Source organism: Nyctereutes procyonoides, unplaced genomic scaffold (assembly GCF_905146905.1).
Source record: "Nyctereutes procyonoides isolate TBG_1078 unplaced genomic scaffold, NYPRO_anot_genome, whole genome shotgun sequence".
Lineage (NCBI taxonomy): Eukaryota > Metazoa > Chordata > Mammalia > Carnivora > Canidae > Nyctereutes > Nyctereutes procyonoides.
Genome location: NW_026575160.1, coordinates 9,812,720 through 9,834,818, shown reverse-complemented (window position 1 = coordinate 9,834,818; position 22,099 = coordinate 9,812,720). Strand labels below are relative to the sequence as shown.

At 39.7% G+C, this 22,099-nt stretch overlaps 1 protein-coding gene across 1 annotated transcript in view; it reads left to right on the top strand.

Annotated features, from left to right (window-relative positions):
• RAPGEF5 (Rap guanine nucleotide exchange factor 5) overlaps positions 1-22,099 on the top strand; it is a 229,885-nt gene that overhangs the window by 152,734 nt on the left and 55,052 nt on the right. Inside the window, exons 10-11 of the mRNA XM_055314547.1 lie at positions 4,093-4,208; positions 4,665-4,753. Coding sequence (XP_055170522.1) covers positions 4,093-4,208; positions 4,665-4,753 — 205 coding nt within the window. The remainder of the gene's footprint in view (positions 1-4,092; positions 4,209-4,664; positions 4,754-22,099) is intronic.

The following is a 22,099-nucleotide window of genomic DNA, read 5'->3' as shown; positions in this document are numbered from 1 at the left end:
TCAGGTGTGATTACCATGGAGCCTTGTGTTTGTCTTGTTCCATCCTAGTCAGAGCCTGGCTCTTTCTGATGTCAGTTTTCTGCAGTCACTGGCATTCACAGGAGAGGCCCCGGCCTAGCTCCTGAATATCAGGGACTCCTCTGGTCTTCTTCAGTCTTCACCGCTCTGAACTGCTCCACTTGAGATATTTGCCTCCTTGATCAAAGCTTCCACCTGCTTCTTCGTCCACCCCCTGCATGCTCCCTTAGCTCCTATGGGGCCTTATCCTCAGCCGCTCCATGTTTTCTCACTTTATCAACTCCTTTCTTGGCTCACTGCTTTCCCTAGCCAGACACTATGTGGGGATGAGCTGCATTCATGGTATACTGACTCCCCCCCAGAAGCCCTCCCCTTGTTGTTTCCTTTGCCAACCCCTTCTTCTGGCTGTGCCCCATCATTGACTATTCCCCTCTAAGGTTTGTGAGCACTTCAGCAGAAAGGCAGATAACCATCAATGTGTGTTTCTACCCTCAGCGGTCCACAAAGCTGCTTAGAAATGCTCTTTTTCATAACTTGTTTATCCCCTGGAAGCCATGTGTCCACCAACTTCACCCTGAACCCCCTCCTTCCAGAAGGTATTTCCAATCCCCACTCTACTAAGAGGATAGAAGCCATCTCATATGCTCTACTTGGTTTCTTGATGTTCCCTACTTTATTTTTTTCTAAGTCTCCACCTATCCTCCTTCCCTTGAAACTCTCTGAGGGAAAGAATTTTTAACCTTTTATAACCTGCCTCTTGTACTGTGTTCCTGATTTTGTCCCCTCTTCTCCATATCCCTCTCCCCTTGCTGCCTTCAACAGCCACACAGCCTTTGCAGTCTGACCCCTTCCCTTCATAATGCACTTCCAGGAAGGGGTCTTGCCCATCTCTGCACTCCCCCTGCCCCATTCAGTCACATCTTAACCCTTCTTTTCTCAATCTCAGACCAAGGTGATCTTGTCATTTCTTTTTCAAAAACTTATCTTTGTAAACTTGACAGCATCAGACCAGCTTTTTCCTTAAATCTCTTGACACCATGCCCTCCAGGTTCTCCTGGCTCATCTTGGTTTGACTCCTTTTTTTTTTGTTTTGTTTTTGTTTGTTTGACTTCTTCATAATCTCAAGACTCTGACTCTCCAGCTATTCCCCACCTTTCTGTGGGGTTTTTTTCTTCCCCTATTTCCATTTTTATAGTTCTTTTTCTCTCTTGATCCCCCTTAACAATCTCATCCACTCCCAGAACTTGAATAATTCACAAATTTGTCTCTGCCCCTGATCTCTGTTGGAAGCCTAGTTCATTATTTCTAACTGCTAAGTATCTATAGCATGATATATTATTGATACTAAAACATCACTTGTCTGAAACTAGATGCATCAGTCTCACCAGAACCGATGTCTCTATACGTTTTTGTCCCACTTCATGGCATTCCCATTCTCTGTCACTTGCGGTCGTCTTGACTATCAAATCCCATGTGTTCAACCTTGGCACTGTCTCTTGCATTTGGCCTCATCGTCAGATGCTTGCCAAGGCACAGTTATGTTGACAGGGAGCCTATTAACTTGTTAGTTAAGGACAAGGGACTTGTCTTGCTCATCTTTGCTTGTTACTCCATATCCAGCACAGTGCCTTACCCATAAGACACCATCGCCATTTGTTGAGTAGTTGACTATAAATTAACCATTTTAATGCCTTACTTGCACTTCATAATTTGTCATTAAACAATTTTCCATCATTAGACCTCTAAATACTTTTATTCTTCACCAAGCAAGCACCAGAACAAAGTTTCATACTCAGAACCTCTACCATGGTACTCTGCTCTTTTTCAGGAAGAACAATTAGATGAGGGTGCATGGGTCACGAGGCGTTCATATTACCTTCCTTTCTGAAAGCCAGATATAATGCATAGGATTATTATGTTTTCACGGCAATTTTAGATAACTTACATCTCCCTTTATACATTGATTTTTCGGCTTTTTCTTCTCTTTATTTTTTAACAGGTTTTCAAAATGGAAACTATCAGTATGACATAAGATGCTATTGATAGTACATCAATATGATTCAGCTATTTCCCTGCCCAGCAGAGTGTGGCTGCTCTCTGCACAGCCCTGTAATACATATTAGTTACACAGACATTAGAGAAGCCCTTCCCATCCATATGTATGTGCGTGGCCCATGGAAGTTAATAATGCCATATATCACGTGCATGTAGAATGTAAAATGTACTTCAGAATGACAGCAGGCTCATATAAAATGAATATTGGCTTACAATGAGAGGAAAACCAGGGAAAGATTTTTGTCCTTTCAGATCTACTGTTGAGTGAATTATTTTTTTCTGTGTGTCTCAGTATCCCAGACCCACATTCTGCCTTTTTTTTTTTTTTTGGTCAAGATATGCTCCTCTCTCCAGCCACCTTATTTCACTTCAACTACATGGATAACAAAAGAACCCCTTTGGAGAAATGAAAGATAGCAATTACACATTGGTATTCATGTTACAGGAGTCACACTGCCGTCCTCAGGGAGTTTAACAATGAATATCCAACATTAATTGCCACAGTAACTGAGCCTCTGACCTTGCTGAAATGTAATACACCAGTTTTACATAGTAAAATTATTTGCCACTAAAAGATATTTTAAATTATCATAAAATTATATTGTTGTTTAGAGTGACCGATAATTTGTATTTTTGTCTCTACATTTTCTTGGGAATCAGGACATCAGCATTTGAAGTCATAATTGTATCACTGATTTGGTTGACAATTATGGCAAGATTAGTGCCTCAATTCTTATGCAAGGTGAATAAAATATTTTGACAGCCCTGATAGATCTGTGGAACTGATTAATAAGGTACAGTTTGGACTTAATACGTTTTACCTGTTGGGGAAACAAATACTCTTTTTTTTTCTTTTTTTAAGTATTTGCACCTAATAATAGGTTGGATTTTCTGCCGGTGGCAGAAACATGCTAAGAACTCTAGGGCATGTTTCCCTTTTGAAAGAAGTGATATTTTTAAGGTGAAGCCTACTTTCTATCAACTTTTCTTGCTTTAATCTTTTGCTCAAATCTCCGGGATACAGAAGCTAGCTTTTCTTGCATGCATCTTACGGTTCTTTCTTCCTGGGCTTCTTTCCACTTCCCGGTACCTCACGCTGGGAGAATTTCACACAATATACTCTGGAAGTGTTCATCACTCAGGGTCGGGCTCCATCCACACTGCTGGGTCAGCAGTGAGCCGAACTCCGACAGAGCCACGTCAGCGGACCACGCTGGCTCTGGGCTGTGGAAGCTGTGTGTGCAGAAATGAATGATTGTTCAGCCTTCTCTCCTTTTTAAAAGGGACCGAGGTGAAGAAAGTCAGTGCACTCACCCATGACATGCGAGTTTCAGCCTAGATGAGATTCTAAGTAGAGATCCATTTTTGTTCGTATTCCGGCAAAACTCGTACATGATAAATTTGAAGGCCATCTTACGTCTGGGGGGATTAATGAACCAAGTGATAGAATGGGTAGTTTTTTTGCCCACCTTTTAAAGTAGGGTGTGAAGTAAATGAATATGTGTCTCCTATAACTACTTAATATGGCTAGCTCATTGTTTTAGTGTTTAAATGATTTATGACTTTCCAGTTTTAATACAGTGAATATTTAATAAGCATTATGAGATAAAAGAGAATATATATGCAATTAGTATGTCGTGTTTTTTGAAACTCTGAACTTTGGATTTCTTAATTCAGGCCATTCAGGTAGTTTTCAAAGTGAGCTTTCTGAATCCTAGTCCCACTTTTGGTTATTTTTTTCCCATTTCCTTTTACAGTATTTTATGCCTCCCTGATAGTCTACATGTCTGTAGAATTTGAGCCTGGACACTCCACCATTAGAGGGAGATTCTTGCCCGGACTTCTCATTTTTTTCCTAACCTTTAAAGAAATCCTGGTGGAAAGCAACTGGAGAAAACGCAGCTTCAGTTTAGCCCCTGTTTTGGTTTGGGGGTTCTTTTTGTTCTTGTTTTTGTTGGCCTGTCTAATTATCTCTCCCCTTCTCATCCCACCGGTCGCTCCGGTCCCCAATGAATGCAGGATGATGAAGTGGCGACCGTTCAGGTTACGGAGCAGGAGCGGAACGTCCTGGTGCTGAAGAAAGTGCAGGGCTGTGGCCCGGCCCCCCCGGCCGGCAGCGCCGAGAGTGATTGGAGGTGAGTTCGCCCCAGCGCAGCGCGTTTCCCGGCCCTGCCTGCCTCCCCTTCTCTCCCCTTCTCTCGCTCCATCTCACTCGCTCCCGCTGCCTCCCATCCCTCCCTCCCTCCCTCTTTTCTCTCCGCCTCTCGAGCGTTCTAGCTGACTGCAGAGCTCTTGGCAGCCAGATGGACTCAGTGCCCTGCGAAAGGACGGAGATGGCAAGATCTTTGAGCTCTTAGGGGATGCCTTTGTTAGTAGCCGATCACAATGGGCAGCTCCCGGCTGAGGGTCTTTGACCCTCATCTAGAGAGGAAGGAATCCGCGCTCTCGGACCCGGACCCAGAGCTGCCCTTGCCCACCTTCGATGTGCCTTATTTCAAATACATTGACGAGGAGGACGAGGACGATGAATGGAGCAGCCGCTCGCAGTCTTCCACCGAGGATGACTCGGTGGACTCTCTGCTCTCTGACAGATACGTGGTCGTGTCCGGGACCCCGGAGAAGATTTTGGAGCACCTTTTGAATGACTTGCACCTGGAAGAAGTCCAGGACAAAGAAACAGGTAAGGCGGGGGTTTGGGGGGGTGTCTCCAGCTTCCAGACCCGCAGCTGCAGCTGCCCCTTGTCGGGACCCTCAGGGGCAAGGTTCCCACTGCAGGGGAACCCAGCATGGGCAGAAGCGGCATATGCTTTGTGCGCCTCCCCCCTGGCCTCGTGCTGTTTTGTTTCAATCCAGTAAATGGACACATGTAGATCTGAGCAGCCACCTGGGAAGTCACTGTACAAAGAAAGCATTAGGAAGGCAGATGTTCTCGTGTCTTGGGCAATTTTGACCAAATCTCACCTAAAGGCAATTGGCAAGAGGCTAGCATTTCAATAGCCAGTGGTTGTTGGGAAGAAATACCAGGGACTGAGCATTCACCTGGCCTCTGGGAAGCACTGAGCTGAGGGGAGTAGCCTCTGCAGAAACGTCAACAATTAATGTAACTACTCAGCAACTAGAAGCTTAGCAGCAACTTCTGCCTTTTTCCAGGTGATTTACAAACTGCTCAGAGCAAGCCCTGCTGTGCAGAATATTCATACTTACAGCTTCGCAGTCCAGAAACTGTATTTCAGTGAAGTCTTATTGATCAGACTTCTTGTCCAAATTTCTATTTAATCTGGGAGCAAAATACCCACTTAGCTTTGTCACCCTTGCACTTTGGGAAACAGTACCACTGCATCTACAAAACAACCTAACCATGCTTCCTTTATCACCAAAGGGCAAGTACATACTTCTCTTCCCCAGAATTTGTCATTTGTTCCAGCGTGGAACAATTATTCCAGTGAATAGGCCTCTGGCTGTTGCCTCAATTCTGTAACTTGATCTCCTGACTGAGATGCACTTTTTGCTGTTACCAGAGCACCTGTGATGCCCACACTTGGCATGACATTGACTGCATCAATAAAAGGTGTTTGTAGGTTGAATTCCTGCAGAGTAACACCTTAGGTTTTTCCCTTGTAGGAAGGATTGTGAAATGACTGTGTAGGTGGGAGCAAGTTTCCTTAGGTCTCACTAGTTTTTTTTGTCTGAACCTAACTGATGTCTGATTCTAAATTGCATTATAAAGGACATGAAGAGAAACAAAGTTGGATGAAATATGTAAGTGGGTTAAAAAAAGAAAAGGAAAGTAACTCAATCCCTTATCCTACAGTAATGTTATACTCTGATCTCAAAATTCAAATAGATACTTTATTTTGCATATGTTTAAGGTGGGAGAAATGAGTAAATGCCATTTATACACAGGCTAAAAGAAAAACATTCTCATGGCATTTGCTGAGTTGTTTTTCTATGTCTATTGATTAATATTTTCTGCATTTGAGCACTATTCCCGTGTTCCGCTTCATCAGATATAATCATCATGGAACGGGCATAATTTTCCATGTACTGATTACCAGACTGCTTTACACAGGTGGTTTGAACTAGATTACAGGCAAATAATCCGCCCCAAAGAGGACACCTTTTAATGTGGATAGATGTTTCAGGGGATTGTATGCTTGCCTCTTCTTAATAGCACCACAGTTCTGATCTGTAATGTGAGACTTTGTGTCTAGGTCATATGAGTAAGTTTAAAAATTATTAAAGCCACTATTAGGCTTCACTTGATTTCTTTTTTTCTTTATTTCTGATTGTCAGTGGTATTTTGTTTTGTTTTGAGAAAGATGGCCTAGGTGCCCATAGCAAGTCCCAGTATTTAACACTGGGAATGAGAAATCACTCGGATTACTTTGCTAATGCCAGGAGTTGCCTGCTGCTGGAAACAGTGTTGTGCATGGAGTCTAGTGACTGTTGCACCAGGCCCTGTATCAGATATGTCACTTTTAGCCAAGTGCTCAGCAAAGCAAAGAGGACCAGAGCTCAGTGGCTTGCCCTCAGCAGAGCTTGAAGAGGCCTCTTGGGGTCAGCCTCTCCTGATTCCTACTCATTTCCTTAGAGTTTTCAGAGGACACGTGAAACTTCAAATTTTTGTAGCGACACTTGAAAGAAAGCATGGTAGCAACTTTTCCTGTGATTAACGGAGAACTTTATAAAAATGAAAAGTCAAACTCAGAGAAAGATTGATGTGCATGTAATAGGGAGGCCTAAGTGAAGTCATATGTGGTTCTTCAAAACTTCACCTACAGCACTTGGAGAAAATAGAACAGAAAAGCCGTTATGTGGTTTTTATTGCTAAAGTGGAAAGAAATATCATATATATAAAAATAAAATGAATTTCATGGGCAACTTGAAGAAAGGAGGTTATTCATTTGTCCTAGTTTGAATACTAAATGAATCACATATTTAAAGTAATTGAGGCCCCTTGTTACCGACAGAGGTGAATTCTCGTTCTTTATTTTGGTCAGGCTGGCAACCCTCATTATAAAAGGCCTATGTGTGCAAGAGCCTAATAGCATCGTATAAACATATGGAAGACAGATGGAGGAAAATGAGAAGGGGCTGCAATAAAAGTATACAACAGCGTTTTTATGTTCTCGAGCACCCCTTTTAGGGAGAGGGAACCATATGGGGCTGGCTGGAGCCATATGGTGCTCGTCCACATGGCCCCAATGGCAGTGAGGAGGAAGAGGGTACATGGGAGGACATAAACTCTCCTGGAGACTAGATGAGCCTGTTCTGGATTCTTACATTCCTGTACCCACCAGAGGCTGGAGAAAATAATGGAGCAAGAGATGTGAGTAATTTCCCATCTCTTTCCCACAAAACTCACTTAGTTGTGAAAATGTAAGTACAAGGCCCAATAGAACAGATCTTCTGCACTCACAGAGGAGCAGTTGAAGTGATTACTAATTGATGTGAATGTGTAAGTGGAAAACGTTGACTTAATTGAACGGAATAGGAAGGAGAATGCCAGAGCTATTGACATAATGTAATCCTCTTGCCACCTGAATCAAGAAGCGACTATAGAAAACAACAATTCATGTTATTCTATCAACAACTCAAACTGAGTTTTCAAAGCAATAATATTAGAGATGCTTAAGAGCGACTTACTCATGGTTTTCCCAAGTGAATAGATCTACACAAGTATGTTTTCATAATCCCCTCTATGCGTACCTTTCCTCCCTTGAAGGACCAGGCCCAAGGAGTCTTCCCAGGAATAGCTGTAGAATAAATGGATGAATGAATAAATGATTCTTCATTGTTCCAAATGGAAAAACTATTTGAGTCTGGCTATTGGATACCTATTTATGAACCTGGAAAATGATTAAAGCAGCTTTCAAAGATTACCTTTTCTGTCAAGTTCAGGTTCTGGCTTAAACATTTGGAATGGTAGAGAAAAATCAAGCAGCTCCATCTTTCATCCTCCCAGATATGGGGTAGACATCACAGGGTAGACATCCCAGAGCATTTCCAGCCCAGGAGAATTACAAAGCAGGCAAGGAGAAAGAAAAACAAGGAGTTGTGAATAGAGGAGCTGGAGAGTTGGAAGAGTGAGTTTCCCCCCAGTGAGCCCTAGTCTATGGGGTCTGCAGTGGTTCCTGCTCCTCTGTTTAACTCTTTCCCCTCCCTGGAAAAGATAGACTGTTTTGTTTAAAGCTGCTGCTGTTGGGAATAACGACTTCTGGTTCAAAGCCGGGGGAACATTATGTATTGGATGGATTACATAGGGAAAAATCTTCCTATTGATTTTTCTCTCTGAATCTGCATTATGACAGGTCCACCTTAGGGAGGACAGAAGAGCAAATAACATGATTTGCTGCCCTCTTTTTTTTTCTTCCATTTCCTTATTCTTTATTCATCCTTTTGAAGTAAATGCACTTAAGATCACAGGTTTTGAAGAAAAACAAGGGAACAGAGAATAGGATAGTAGGAACAGGTAAAACCAACCAGCTCATTCTTATTGGGCTTGACCTGCTTTCTTTTTTTTTTTTTTTTTTATTAATTTATTAAAAAAAAAAAAGTTCCTTTTTTAAAATAATCATTCCAAACGTCCTCACAGATCTGAGTGGGCACAACCATTGTAACAATAGCTGCTGATAGCATTAATATGCAAATGGTTGACATTCAGCATTGGTGACTTATTTTTTTTATAAATTAATTTTTATTGGTGTTCAATTTACCAACATACAGAATAACACCCAGTGCTCATCCCGTCAAGTGTACCCCTCAGTGCCCGTCACCCATTCACCCCCACCCCCCGCCCTCCTCCCCCTCCACCACCCCTAGTTCATTTCCCAGAGTTAGAAGTCTTTATGTTCTGTCTCCCTTTCTGATATTTCTCACACATTTCTTCTCCCTTCCCTTATATTCCCTTTCACTATTATTCATATTCCCCAAATGAATGAGAACATACACTGTCCTTCTCCGGTTACTGTGGCCAAGTTCAAAAAGGGTGTTGCCTGAGTTCTCCTCTGGGATTTTGATGGAATCTTGTCTCACATTTAGATCTTTCATCTATTTTGAGTTTATCTTTGTGTATGGTGCAAGAGAGTGGTCCAATTTCATTCTTCTGCATGTGGATGTCCAATTTTCCCAGCACCATTTATTGAAGAGAGTGTCTTTCTTCCAGTGGATAGTCTTTCCTCCTTTATCGTATATTAGTTGAGCATAAAGTTCAGGGTCCACTTCTGGGTTCTCTGTTCTGTTCCATTGATCTATGTGTCTGTTTTTGTGCCAGTACCACACTGTCTTGATGACCACAGCTTTGTAGTACAACCTGAAATCTGGCATTGTGATGCCCCCAGATATGGTTTTCTTTTTTTAAAATTCCCCTGGCTGTTTGGGGTCTTTTCTGATTCCACACAAATCTTAAAATAATTTGTTCTAAGTCTCTGAAGAAAGTCCATGGTATTTTGATAGGGATTGCATTATATGTGTAAATTGCCCTGGGTAACATTGACATTTTCACAATATTAATTCTGCCAATCCATGAGCATGGAATATTTTTCCATCTCTTTGTGCTTGACCTGCTTTCTTCACGGTGTGGCTGGTATTGTTACTCATGAGGATGTCATTCAGCATATTCCGTGGATGGGTACTTGGTGTGGAAATGCCTGCTTTGATAGTTTGTGGGCACCTCAGCATTAGTGATCTGCTTTCAGCAGCACCTCATAGGTTGAGCATATCACTGAGAACCAGAGTCCTTTACCTTTGTAACAAGATAATAACCTCTGTGAAAGTACCTGGCTTATGTTATAGGGGTGTCTCAATCGATAGAGTCCAAAGGTTAATCTCCATTGCCAGTTTACCGGCTTTTTTAGAGCAATGCACTGACAGAAACTTAAGGAAAGCTAGGACAGGCACCTAATTTTTTATGGACTTTACTGTCTTCTTCTTGGCTGGCACCATGCCTGTCCTAAGTGCTCTGTGTGTATTTCTTATGAAGGAATGCTTTTTTCCTGATCATAGAAAGATCACTGGAAGATCATTGGAAAGATAGAAGACAATTTAGGTGAACATCTTCCTTGATTTCCTTGCCTTTTAGGATTTCTGGAAAGATGTTTGGCATTTCTGTCCCAGGCTTCCTCTTCCAGGTGGCAAAGACCTCAGTGACTGTGTAGCAGCATAGTTTATGCTAAATGTTGTTGAGGCTAGACAGAAAATTTTCAGATAATGGTAAATCTCTTCATGATTTTGTGCAATTAATATACTAATAAAATTATCTTGTATTTATCTTTTGTTTTTATTTCTATAATGGCATGTAACAAATAGACATGCCATAGTGGATCTTATGTGTGGCTGATGATTAAGGGTGCATGGGGCATTTTTTAAAATACCAATACCTTGGGCAGCCCGGGTGGCTCAACGGTTTAGCACTGCCTTCAGCCCAGGGCGTGATCCTGGAAACCCAGGATCGAGTACCACGTCAGGCTCCCTGCATGGAGCCTGCTTCTCCCTCTGCCCCTCTCTCTCTCTCTCTCTCTCTCTCTCTCTGTCTCTCTGTCTCTCTGTCTCTCATGAATAAATAAATAAAATCTTTTAAAAAAATACCAATACTTGGGTCCCACCCCAGAGGTTCTGATTCAGTTGACCTGAGATGAAGCCTAAATTTTATGGACTTTAAAACTTCCCCACTGATGCTAATATGGAGCCAGATGTGAGAGCCAGGGAGATAGAACAGTGACCCTGTCTCATTCCCCTCCCTCAACTTTTTAAGATTTATTCCAAGTTTCTAATAGTTACAAATATACATTTGCCTCAGAGAGGGGCATTATGATATCATTTCCCCTTTCTTCCACTTCCCCTCCATTCCCCACCTCCTCTCCAGAGCTTGATGTCCACTGGTCAGCCTCATGTCCACTGGTCCCTGCCTCTGCCTAAGAAGTTCAAAATTCACAAACCTGCACTGCTGGTCCACCCACAAATAATTTTGAAAAAAGGGAAACAATCAGAGATAGAGGTACTGGACACACAGCTGTTGAATTTCTCAACCCTCGAAATGAGGAGGTGATGATAGATAGTGAATAAAACTCATTTGGATTTTTGCCAGGGCTCTGTTGTGCTGTAACAATCCCTGGGTGGCCCTTGAGTCTCACAGCCAAGATGCTTACTTCTGCAAAGAAGCATGTATTAAGAAAGGAGAAAATGAACATAGCCGAGTAGAAAGGGTACTAAAATGAGATTCTGAGATCTTGAGTCCCAGATCTGGGCTCCATTAATAAACTAGCCTGAAACCTTAAGCAAATCATACAAAAGATGATCTTTGAGAGATCTTTCATCACTAAAACACCTTGATTGAAAGGAATCTATATCAACCTCTTTCCAGATGTCACAGAACCATGGAATTTAAAATGTCACAGAACCATAAATTCTAGATCTGGAGGAAAGACCTTAGAATTCATGTAGAAAATTTCCAGAACCTTTTATGCTGAAATCACCACATCACTTAGCCATTGCACAAGTAATACCCTCGTATTACATACATTACTGCACCATTTCTTTGGATTCGTAGGGCAGTTACAATGTTGATGGAGGAGGAAGCTTGGAACCCAATGCTCAGTGGCCATACCTGGTGATGATTTATATGTGTTTGTGTATAACCTTGTTCAATGGGAAACTTCTTAAGCTCTTTGAAAAATTATGCTATAACATTTTCAAAGAATGGCTTTGATTTATCACCTGCTAGTGAAATCCATTTACAAAATTATATTACCAAGCCATCTTGGGATATTCAGAAAGAGTCTGTTGCCGTGGAAAAGTGGCAGTGTATATTTCACCCCAGCGGTGAAATATACTACCTCCTGTCTCTTACACTAGCCATCCCCCTGTAATTTCTTTACTTTTAACTTTATACACTGCTGCTATGATAAAATACAACTGTGCATTTTTAATTACTCAATTCGTGTATGCCCATGAATGAATACCTTAGAAAAAATTAATTCCTTCACTCCACAAATACCTTTAACACTCCTCTGTCCTAGATGTGGGGATACAGTTATAAACAAAACCAACTCCTTACCTTCGTGGGGCATATATCCCAGTGGAGAGATTCAGACAAAAAAGCAAATAGAGAAATGGTGGATATTAAATGCTAATCACAAAAAAATAAAAATGCTAATCATTACAGGCAGTATTTTATAATAACTATATCTACGAGACTTTAAAAATAAGCTTGAAGATATTTTAATGTATTTAAAGTATTTTCAAGGGACACCTGGGCGGCTCAGTTGGGTAAGCATCTGACTCTTGATCTCAGGGTTGTGGGCTCCATTTTGTTTTTGTTAAAAAACAAAAAAGGGTATTTTCAAGAATTAACATGAAACTATTGGTTATATTCAATGAAGTTCAGAACCAAAGGAAATAGATTTAATTGAAGAAAAAAAAAAAGAAAGGAAATTTGAAGTATGTATACATATCCTTGGATGGTGCTAGCTAGAACTATAAGCCATAGAATCTGCATCCATGAAAATGTTTGATATCAGGCTTCTACCATCTTGACCTGTGAAAATAATTTTCTCATAAACAAGTAACTAGACTAGGTTGCCTTCTGAGGTCTTCTTCAGCTTTATGAAACTGCCACTTTTAAATATCAGGTTAATTTTGTTTGTAGACATGCTTTAGTAAAAAAGTCAACAGCAGACTAAATTCATTAGCGCCAACTCCAGCTGCCCTGGGTATGCCTCAGATGCATAGCACTGCTGTTCAATGAAGGCTTACTTTTCCAGATAAAGCAAAGGCTTGAAATAGTTATCCATGGTGACAGTGAAAATCTCCCGAGTGCTGACAAGAGAGACCAAGAAGTAAAAGTGTTCGTGTTAGAATATAGTTACTGCTCTGCTGTATAATGTTTGTACTGTGGGTTTGGTTTGGTTTGGTTTGGTTTTTTGGCAGTTCCCTTAGCTTCCCTTCCTATTGCAAATATGGAGAATGTGATGTATTCTCCAGCCATAATTGAGCATTGGGAGTCTTTAAAAATTAATATTGACAAATGATGAGGTATTAGAATTGTGTGGAAGTTTTCTTCACAGTTGTCTCATTTATGAAAGCAGAGGACTTAGGCCACATTTTGTTTGAGGACCCTTCCAGATTGGAGAGCCAGGATTTGAAAGTTACTCCAGATAACCCTCCATTTATCCAAAGTCCTCTCCATTCCATGGATCTTAGTACAAGGATAATGGTCTCTAACTAAATGGATATGGAAGCTAAAGTAGAAAGAAGTTACCTAAACTGCTTCACAAATAGAATGATCATTTGAATCTGGAAATGAACTCAGGTGTATCTCTGGCTTTATCTCAGAGATCATTTTTTTTTCCTAGTGACTAGAGTCATGGATAAAAGGCATAATTGAAGTAAAAATCTACCATTCAACTCCAGCTATAAACCCCAAATCAAGAGCTTTAGTAGCTACTTTAATATTCAGCACAAAGGCCTGCTTCTTGGTTTCCCTGCTGTGACCTGGATGGCCACTGGTGAGCTGACTGCTTCACTGAGGTTACCAAAGAAGGGGTGTGGAGGAAGAAGACCTAATACCAATTGATGCTTTGTCAGACTGCTCACATGGGAAGTCGTTAAAAATCAGATTTTGACTGTGGACTTTATTTGAGGTGTTCATCATCTGGACTAATCTATTTGTACCACCTTTAAACATGTGATATTATGTATGATAACAAGGGAATTGATGCTTTTATGCTGCCAGTAGATTGTGGGTTAATTAATACTCTTGTTGGTAATGAAGCAAGGTGAAATGAAGTGAGACAGAGCTGAAGCATAAGGTCATTAACATGCACTGATTAATAATGGAAATGTGGAAGTTTTCATTACCGCATAACCAGTGGGCAAAGGAAGGTGTGTAATGGATGAAGATATAAGTAGGAGTACAGCATACTTTCCAGGCACACAATCTCTGGTTTGAATGAGAACAGATCATTGGAATGCATTTCTTTAATTACGTCATTTTCATGTTTAATTCACATGACCTCTTCCAATACTTTGTGTTCGACTAGAAGTCTAGAGCACAGCAGAAACAAACTAAAATATTGTAGGGCTACAGAAAATTAATTTCAAGAGGAACTGAAGATAAAAAATGTAAAATGAGATACATGAGTAGCAAGAATTACCTGAGTAATTAAATCTTAAGCCTCTTAACTATAAAAATAGTGAAAAATTTGAACATCTCAACAAGTTTCTAGACTTTGTTCTATGGGTACTTTTTTTTTTTTAAAGATTTTACTTATTTGAGAGAGAGTGAGAGAGAATGAACAGGAGAGAGGCAGAGGGAGAGGGAGAAGCAGGCTCCCCACTGAGCAGGGAGCCACATGCAAGACTCCCAGGACCCTGGGATCATGACCTGAACTGAAGGCAGACACTCAACTGGAGCCACCAGGCACCTCTATACCAGGCACCCTCTGAATACTGTTAAGAAAAATATCAAAAAAAAAAGAAAAAAGAAAAATATAGACTACTTTCTGATCCTTTGAGTGGAGATATTGTCCTAGAGCCTGGAGTTGAGATAGAGGGTCTTTGAGAGTTTCCTTCACACTATAGTCTAAATGAAATTCACCTGTGACTCTTGTCTCTATAAAGTCAGTCCTGCTGCTGATGTCCACAATCCATGAACCATGAGGGAATTTCTATGTAAACTGCAATCAGTATGGAAGATATATAAATAGATGGACTTTCTCCCTCATACACCTCTGCACATTTTATTTGCTTTATTTTCTTTATTTACATTTTATTTGCTTTTCCTTCTCCTCAAATGCCCAATTTGACACACTGTTAGAAACCTTAGGTATTTCTTTGTAGTTCAGTAAATTTCTAAATTCCTAGAATGGCTAAAGAATTTATAACAAATAATAAAATACTCTGGTACATGGAAAGTTGCCACAAGTGTACATGAATTGTCAATTTTCGAAGAATCTGAATATATAAAATTAAAATCTTTTCAAGTATAAACTGTAAAGGCCCTGTCTGATATGACACAAAGTTCACATAGAATCATAAGGCCCTGAGAGTCTTCAGCTTTATTATTGTGGGAATAAAATATTGGCTTAAATCTATCTAGTCTCAGGGTGCCCGGGTGGCTCAGTTGGTTAAGTATCTACCTTCAGATCAGATCATGATTCTGGGGTCCTGGGATTGAGCCCCGCATCAGGCACTGTGCTCAGCGGAACCTGATTCTTCCTCTCCATGCTGTGTGCATACGTGCTCGCTCTCTCTGCCTCTCTCGATCTTTCAAATAAATAAAATATTTTTATAATCTGTCTTCCCAATGTATACCTGTTAAGAATCTCTGTAGTACTGGGGTGCTTGGGTGGGATAGTCGGTTAAGCAGCTGACACTTGGTTTCAACTCAGGTCATGATGTTGTGATCATGAGATTGAGCCCCACATTGGGCTCTGCGCTCAGCATGGAGTCTGCTTCAAATTCTCTCTCCCTCTCCCTCTAACACATGCTCTTGCACTTTCTCAAATAAAATCTTAAAAAAAAAATAATCTCTATAGTATAGCTTCTCAGTTTGATATTGATTTTTCTGTTCTTGTAAATTGTTTCTTTTTTGTTGTTCTTTTCAAAGAAAGAGGGATTTTGTTCCTTTAAAAAGCTGTTCTCAAATCTCAGGGTTTCTAAAATTACCATATTTTCCTAGTGAGTTTTGGGTTTGGGGGCATATTTAATGTTATACTTTAGTGCAAACACAATTTTGTCAGTGTCCAGCTATTATTTCTAGAAACTTGTTTAAAGGTGTTATATAAGCCAGGTTTTTCTAGAGTAGCAAGTTGGAAGGAGCAACATATTCCAAAATTCATGGAAGACAAGATACTATGTCAGTAGAGATGACAATCTAGTAATTTTAGGAAGACCTTAGTTTTACTGTAACATCAGCAACTAAAGTTACTGGAGACTATTTAAGACAATATTATAAGATGAAAAAAACCTCTTTTCTCTTTCTCTGTCTCAGAGATCCTGTGTGTCGTCATCTCCTTAGACCTATGAAAAATTTAAAGTGAGATAATCAGATGTCCTTGTCTGCATTTTAAAGTGCTGTGCTCACCTTCCTCAAACAAAACCAGCATCCTATCAGAAAAAAAAAAAAAAATAAGTGATTTTTCTGTAAGAGTGTGTACTTCAGGTAGTCTCCCAAGTGTGAGGAAGAAATGTTCGTGAATGGCAATTTGTTGATTATAATCACTGCATGTTAATCTCTCACAGCATGTTTCAATCAAATTATTGCTTCATTGAAAGGATGCAGTGCCACAGAATTGCTGTAATTGACAAGCACATGTCTGAAAGGAATATTCTTTGAGCAGGAGAATTTTTGCCTTTAACATACCTATAATTGGGCTTTTTCTCATTTCTTTTTGCAGTCTTTCTCATTATAACCTTCCCCTCCCATTTCCCATTATCCTCATTTTCTGCCCTTGGGGCTTTCTTGCTCTACAATTGAAACCATTTTTTTCATTCTGTTTGCAGCTTTTTGCCTTATACATAAGACTGCTACTTGGCTGGCAAGCCTTCCCCCAAATCTTTCAATAAATATGAAATTAGATGGAATTGTTAAATATGAGTGAACAGAAAATGTGGAAAACTAAAATATCTTGTAATCCCCAAAATATCTATCTTATTGTAATCTGAATAGTGCTAGTAAATTATTTTTAGAGCAATTCTGTATCCTTTTCGGCTTCGGATTTACTGTTCTTGTCTGTTCTCTGCATACCAGAAACTTTGTGAATCTTTTAAATCCTTTAATCCTGTAAATGAGCTTCACTTAGTGTGAAGATGAAAAGTGCAAGTTAAAAATGCCTTTTGCATACCTGGCTGGGTATTTCTACTTAAATTCTCAGCCTTAAGTGAGCATAGTTTTTGATGAATGAGTTGTATATATCAGGACTCAGGATAAATAGGAGTTCTAATATTAAAACATCTGGTATACTACTTCAATAATTATATCCCTTTCAATGTGCCTTAAATATACTTGTTATGAAGAGAGATTTGCATAGCACTTAAAGCAAATTAAGTGTTTTCCCCTAAATTTTCTTCCTGTCTTACTTGATATCACAAATTTGGTTTTTCTGTAGTAGGTTTAAATATACCATAAATAGTGTCATGTGTTTGTTTAAAAAAGAGAGAGAGAGAACCCAGAGGAGATATTTTCATTCTAATTTTGGATCTCATTCTCCAGAGTTAGACATATAAAATGTGACCTCTTGTGTCTTGTTTCAGTCTGGTCTGAATTTAAAGGCATTGCAGGCCATTTTATTTACCACCGTGCTGACTTTTGTAAAAATATTTTAGTTAGCTCAAGTTATGCCAGTGCTGATTGGCATAATGCAGGCACTTGTCTTAGATTTATTATGACAATTTACTCTATTTTACAGTCTCCTAGGGAGGGTGTTTGTTCTTTGGGAAAAAAACATGCAAGGCAAATGTGTCTTCATCAGCATATTCTAGAAATCCACAGTAGTGAGATCAGGATAAATGCACAATACTCACCACTCGGTAAATATACTTTGCCTGCTCTTGAAAATAGAGAAACTTGAGAAGCACACCAATTCTTTATATATATATATGTATATTAATTGTTATTAGGCATGGCTGCACATAACAGAAAACCGGATGGTAACCTAAACAAGGTATTACTATACTTCTCTCTCGTGTGAAAATAAAAATAAGAGAAATGCAATGTAGTGCTGTTAAGAGTGTTAAGGCCACTCTGCAATCAACCAGGGCTGAGATTCCTTCCAGCTGTTTGCCTCAGTATCCCTAGAGTCTCACCTTCATCTCATAAACCAAGATGCATGCTAGCTAGCACACAGTCCAGGTGGAACAAGTCAAGAACACGTGTACTTCACACATGGCTTCTGCTTTTATCCCATGGACCAAAACTTAGTCATAGCCACATCTAGCTGCAGGTGAAGCTTGGAAACATATTGTTTGGTTTTAATATGTGTGGAGAGCAATATGGCCAAGAAAAAGTAAAGTTTGATTCCTAAGAAATGAAAAATAAAATGTAATTTTATAAATGGAAGCTTGTGTTAGTTTATTTTGATACTTTAGATCCCAGGCCATAACTATATTTCTTTCTTTGCAAAGAAATTGAAATATATTGTGATTTAAAGCATTGTATAATGGGGCACCTGGGTGGCTAAGCATCTGACTCTCGATCTCGGGTCTTGATCTCAGTGTTATGAGTTCAAGCCCCTCATTGGGTTCCACACAAGACACAGAGCCTACTTGAAAACAAACAAAATAAATAAATAAATAAAAATAAAGCATTATATAATAATTTTTTAAAGCCTATAAAGTGGTTTGGATTAGCTCTTATACCCTTCTCAATAACTGAATATGACAATAATCTCTGTATTATTAGCATGAAAAAAGTACTTAACTATAAGTACCTTTCTCATGTCTGATTTGAGCCACTGAATTCATGTTTGAGAATTCTACATCTTTCCAAAATTCTCCCTACAAGTTGTTAGAAATATTTTTCAGAAAACATATACAATGTATAGTAAGTATTTTATATATGATAGCTTCAATGAAGTTTAACAATAGCATACATTAAATTTGTTCTCATAAAAATAGCTTATAGTATATAATTATATTCTTGGTGATATTTCAGAACTCTTAAAGTGCCTGGTATATACCTGTTTTATGGGGCAAATAACCATGAATCATGTGATTTCTTTCTTTTTTAAAAAAAAGATTTATTTATTTATGATAGACATAGAAAGAGGGGCAGAGACAGGAGTAGGGAGAAGCAGGCTCCACGCCGCTGAGCCACCCAGGGATCCCCGAATCATGTCATTTCAATGCTACGTGAAAGGCCTAAAGAATGTTCTTAGGTGTGTACTATATTTATTTTGAAACAAAATAAAACTGACTTATTAGAACCATTTGAGACAAAGGAGTTGCCTTTAGACAAAAGACAAAAATATCTTAACCAATGACAGTTAATACATGTTTAATAGCTTCATTACCCAGATGTTGGAGTAATAGGCATAGGTGATCACTGAGGTGAGGAACAGCCAAGACTTTAATGTAAACATGAAATTTTTTCATTTAGAAAAGAGAGGACAAAATAAAATGTGACCAATGATTCTCAGTATTTGTAATGAAGGAAAGGAATAGTTTTAAGATTTGACCTTTTAAAAAAATTATTTCAGTTTCTGCCTTTACATTTCAACTTTAAAATATGTAAACATGTATAAATGGCCATTAAAAGATCTTAAAAGTAGGGTGCCTGGGTTAAGCGCCTGACTCTTGATTTCAGCTCATGTCATGATCTCAGGGTCATGGGAAGGAGCCCACATCGAGCTCTCCATGAACGCAGGTGCTTTTTCTTTCTCTCTCTCTCTAAAAAAACAAAAACAAAAAACAAAAAACTTAAAAGCATTAGGAGTTTGTATATGGACTATCTTATCTTAATTCTTCCTTGTGATAGTTCTACCTTTAGAAAAGGAAATTGGGGGATCCCTGGATGGTGCGGCGGTTTAGCGCCTGCCTTTGGCCCAGGGTGTGATCCTGGAGACCTGGGATCGAATCCCACGTCGGGCTCCCGGTGCATGGAGCCTGCCTCTCCATCTGCCTATGTCTCTGCCTCTCTCTCTGTGGCTATCATAAATAAATAAAAAAAATTAAAAAAAAAAAAAGAAAAGGAAATTGGGGCAGCCCTGGTGGCGCAGTGGTTTGGTGCCACCTGCAGCCTAGGGTGTGATCCTGGAGACCCAGGATCGAGTCCGTCAGGCTCCCTGCATGGAGCCTGCTTCTCCCTCTGCCTGTGTCTCTGTCTCTCTCTGTGTATCTCTCATGAATAAATGAATAAAATCTTAAAAAAAAAAAAGGAAAAGAAATTGGCTGATCCCTTATAGCTATTTGCTATTTCCCAAGTATTCGCTAGAAAATAAAAATAAAATTTGTGGGGTTCCTGGGTGGCTCAGTTAGTTAAGTGTTTCCCTTTGGCTCAGGTCATGATCTCAGGGTCCTGGGATTGAGCCTCGCATTGGGCTTCCTACTCAGTGGTGAGTCTGCTTCTCCCTCTTCCTTCCCCTCTGTGATCTCTAATAAATAAAAATAAATAAATTTGAGTAGGAATGAAGGAAACTCCAGCATGCTAATGTATAGATGAAAAATGACTTTATAACAGGGGCATTTTTGGCAATTCAAGGCCAATACAAAGACAAAATTCCTGTAACTGTGGCATTTCTCCCTGTCCCAAACCAGGAGTCTGGTGACTTTCCTGCACATCCATTACCTCCATGTCTGGTATGGACCATTTGGATTCACAACCTCAGAAGAGCAGAGTATAGTGAAATTCACAGCTGGAGATCAGCCCACCTGGGACCTAGGCCCCTTCTGATACTAACTTGCAAGAACTCAGTAGTTATTTACCTTACTTAGCTCAGGCTTGGTGTCATCATCCCACAAAGAGAGAGTAGAGTGTAAGACTTGCTTCCTAGAAAGAACATGAGGAGCACCGACCTTGTGGGTAAAGCTCATGGTACAACACACAGGATGTGGCCAATAGAGGGTGACTGTTTCTGTTACATTCAAAGAGTAGCCACTATCTTCCCTTCCCTCCTTTTCCTCATTGCCCATCAAAGATGCCATTGGCTTCCTGGTGCACACTAAGAAACAGGTGTTGTTCAAAGCAAATTTGGGGCTCTCTAGGACTAAAATGTGTGTTGGGTGGGGGTGGGGGATTAGGGTGGGAGGCGGAGGTAGAGATTGCACACATTCCCATGAATGGAATATTCGTCAGCCTGGGGCTTAGAGGCTGCCATATGTGGTCCTTTTATGATCTCACTGATTAAATTCCAAACCCTGTGAAAGTTGAGGCCTTAAGATTTTGCCTTCTCCAAGCAGCAAACACAGGGCTCAACCCCAAGTAATAGGTATTCATTCAGTGGTTGTGACCAAACCTTTCTTCATGACCCTAAAGCACAAGTCTCCCTTTCACCCATATGAGAAAGAAAGCAGCTGCATGTTACTGAAAACAACTCCAATGACTCTTCTGGAACCCAGAGCACAAAAGTGTTCCTGTTTTCAACCACTGGATGAAGTATTTGTCCTAGAAATATTTTTAAACATGGGCTACCCAAAAAGTAAGTTTTCTCATATTGGACATTTTCAGTTTGTACAAGATCTTATGCCAGATTGTTTAGGGAGAGGCTGAGTTGTCTTTGTGTTTAATTTTTTTTTAAGCTTTCATTTTTTAAGTCTGCTCCACACCGAATGTGGGGCTCGAACTAATAACCCCTAGATCAAGGGTCACACATTTTACCAACTAAGCCAGCCAGGCAGCCTAGTTGTGTTTGATTTAAATCAATAAATTGGTAGGGTATCTTTTTATCTTTAATATATGTAGTTACCATTCTTAGCATTCAACTAAGGCAGTTGACTATTGCTCAACTTTGAGGAAAATAACTTGTCTCTTATAGCTCTAGAATTTCTGTTATGTAGAGACAAAAAATAAAATTTTACTCATCTGAATTCAGTGATAATGATTCACAGTGACCAGGGTGGAAAAATTAACATTCTGAATGGTGATCTATTTCAAGTCTTGGAAGAAAGCTGATAATAGACATTCTTCTTGATCCCTGGGAGATAAAAATACCATACTGTGTCCTAAGTTGATTCCAGTGTTAGAGTTATTGCTTCAAATAACTGTTCTCCAGACTTCTAATTTAAGATTTAATGTTTAATTTTTTCTTGGTTTCATGGAATTTCAGAATGTTGAGTTGACAAACATTTAGGAACACAGTTCATATCTTTAAGAATGCCTTGTGTGATGTTAATCATACCAGATGGAGCAATCTGAGAGTCAGTTATGTGAGACTGAGTGAATCTTGCAACTGGGTATTAATTTTTATTGGTAGATACTGGCAGATTGGTGTTGAAGGCTCCATAGCTGTGACACTTCCCACATTTTAACCTATATTGTTAAAATAAAGTGATACTTGGATTGATCATAAAGAAATGTTTCCTCCCGGCTTGT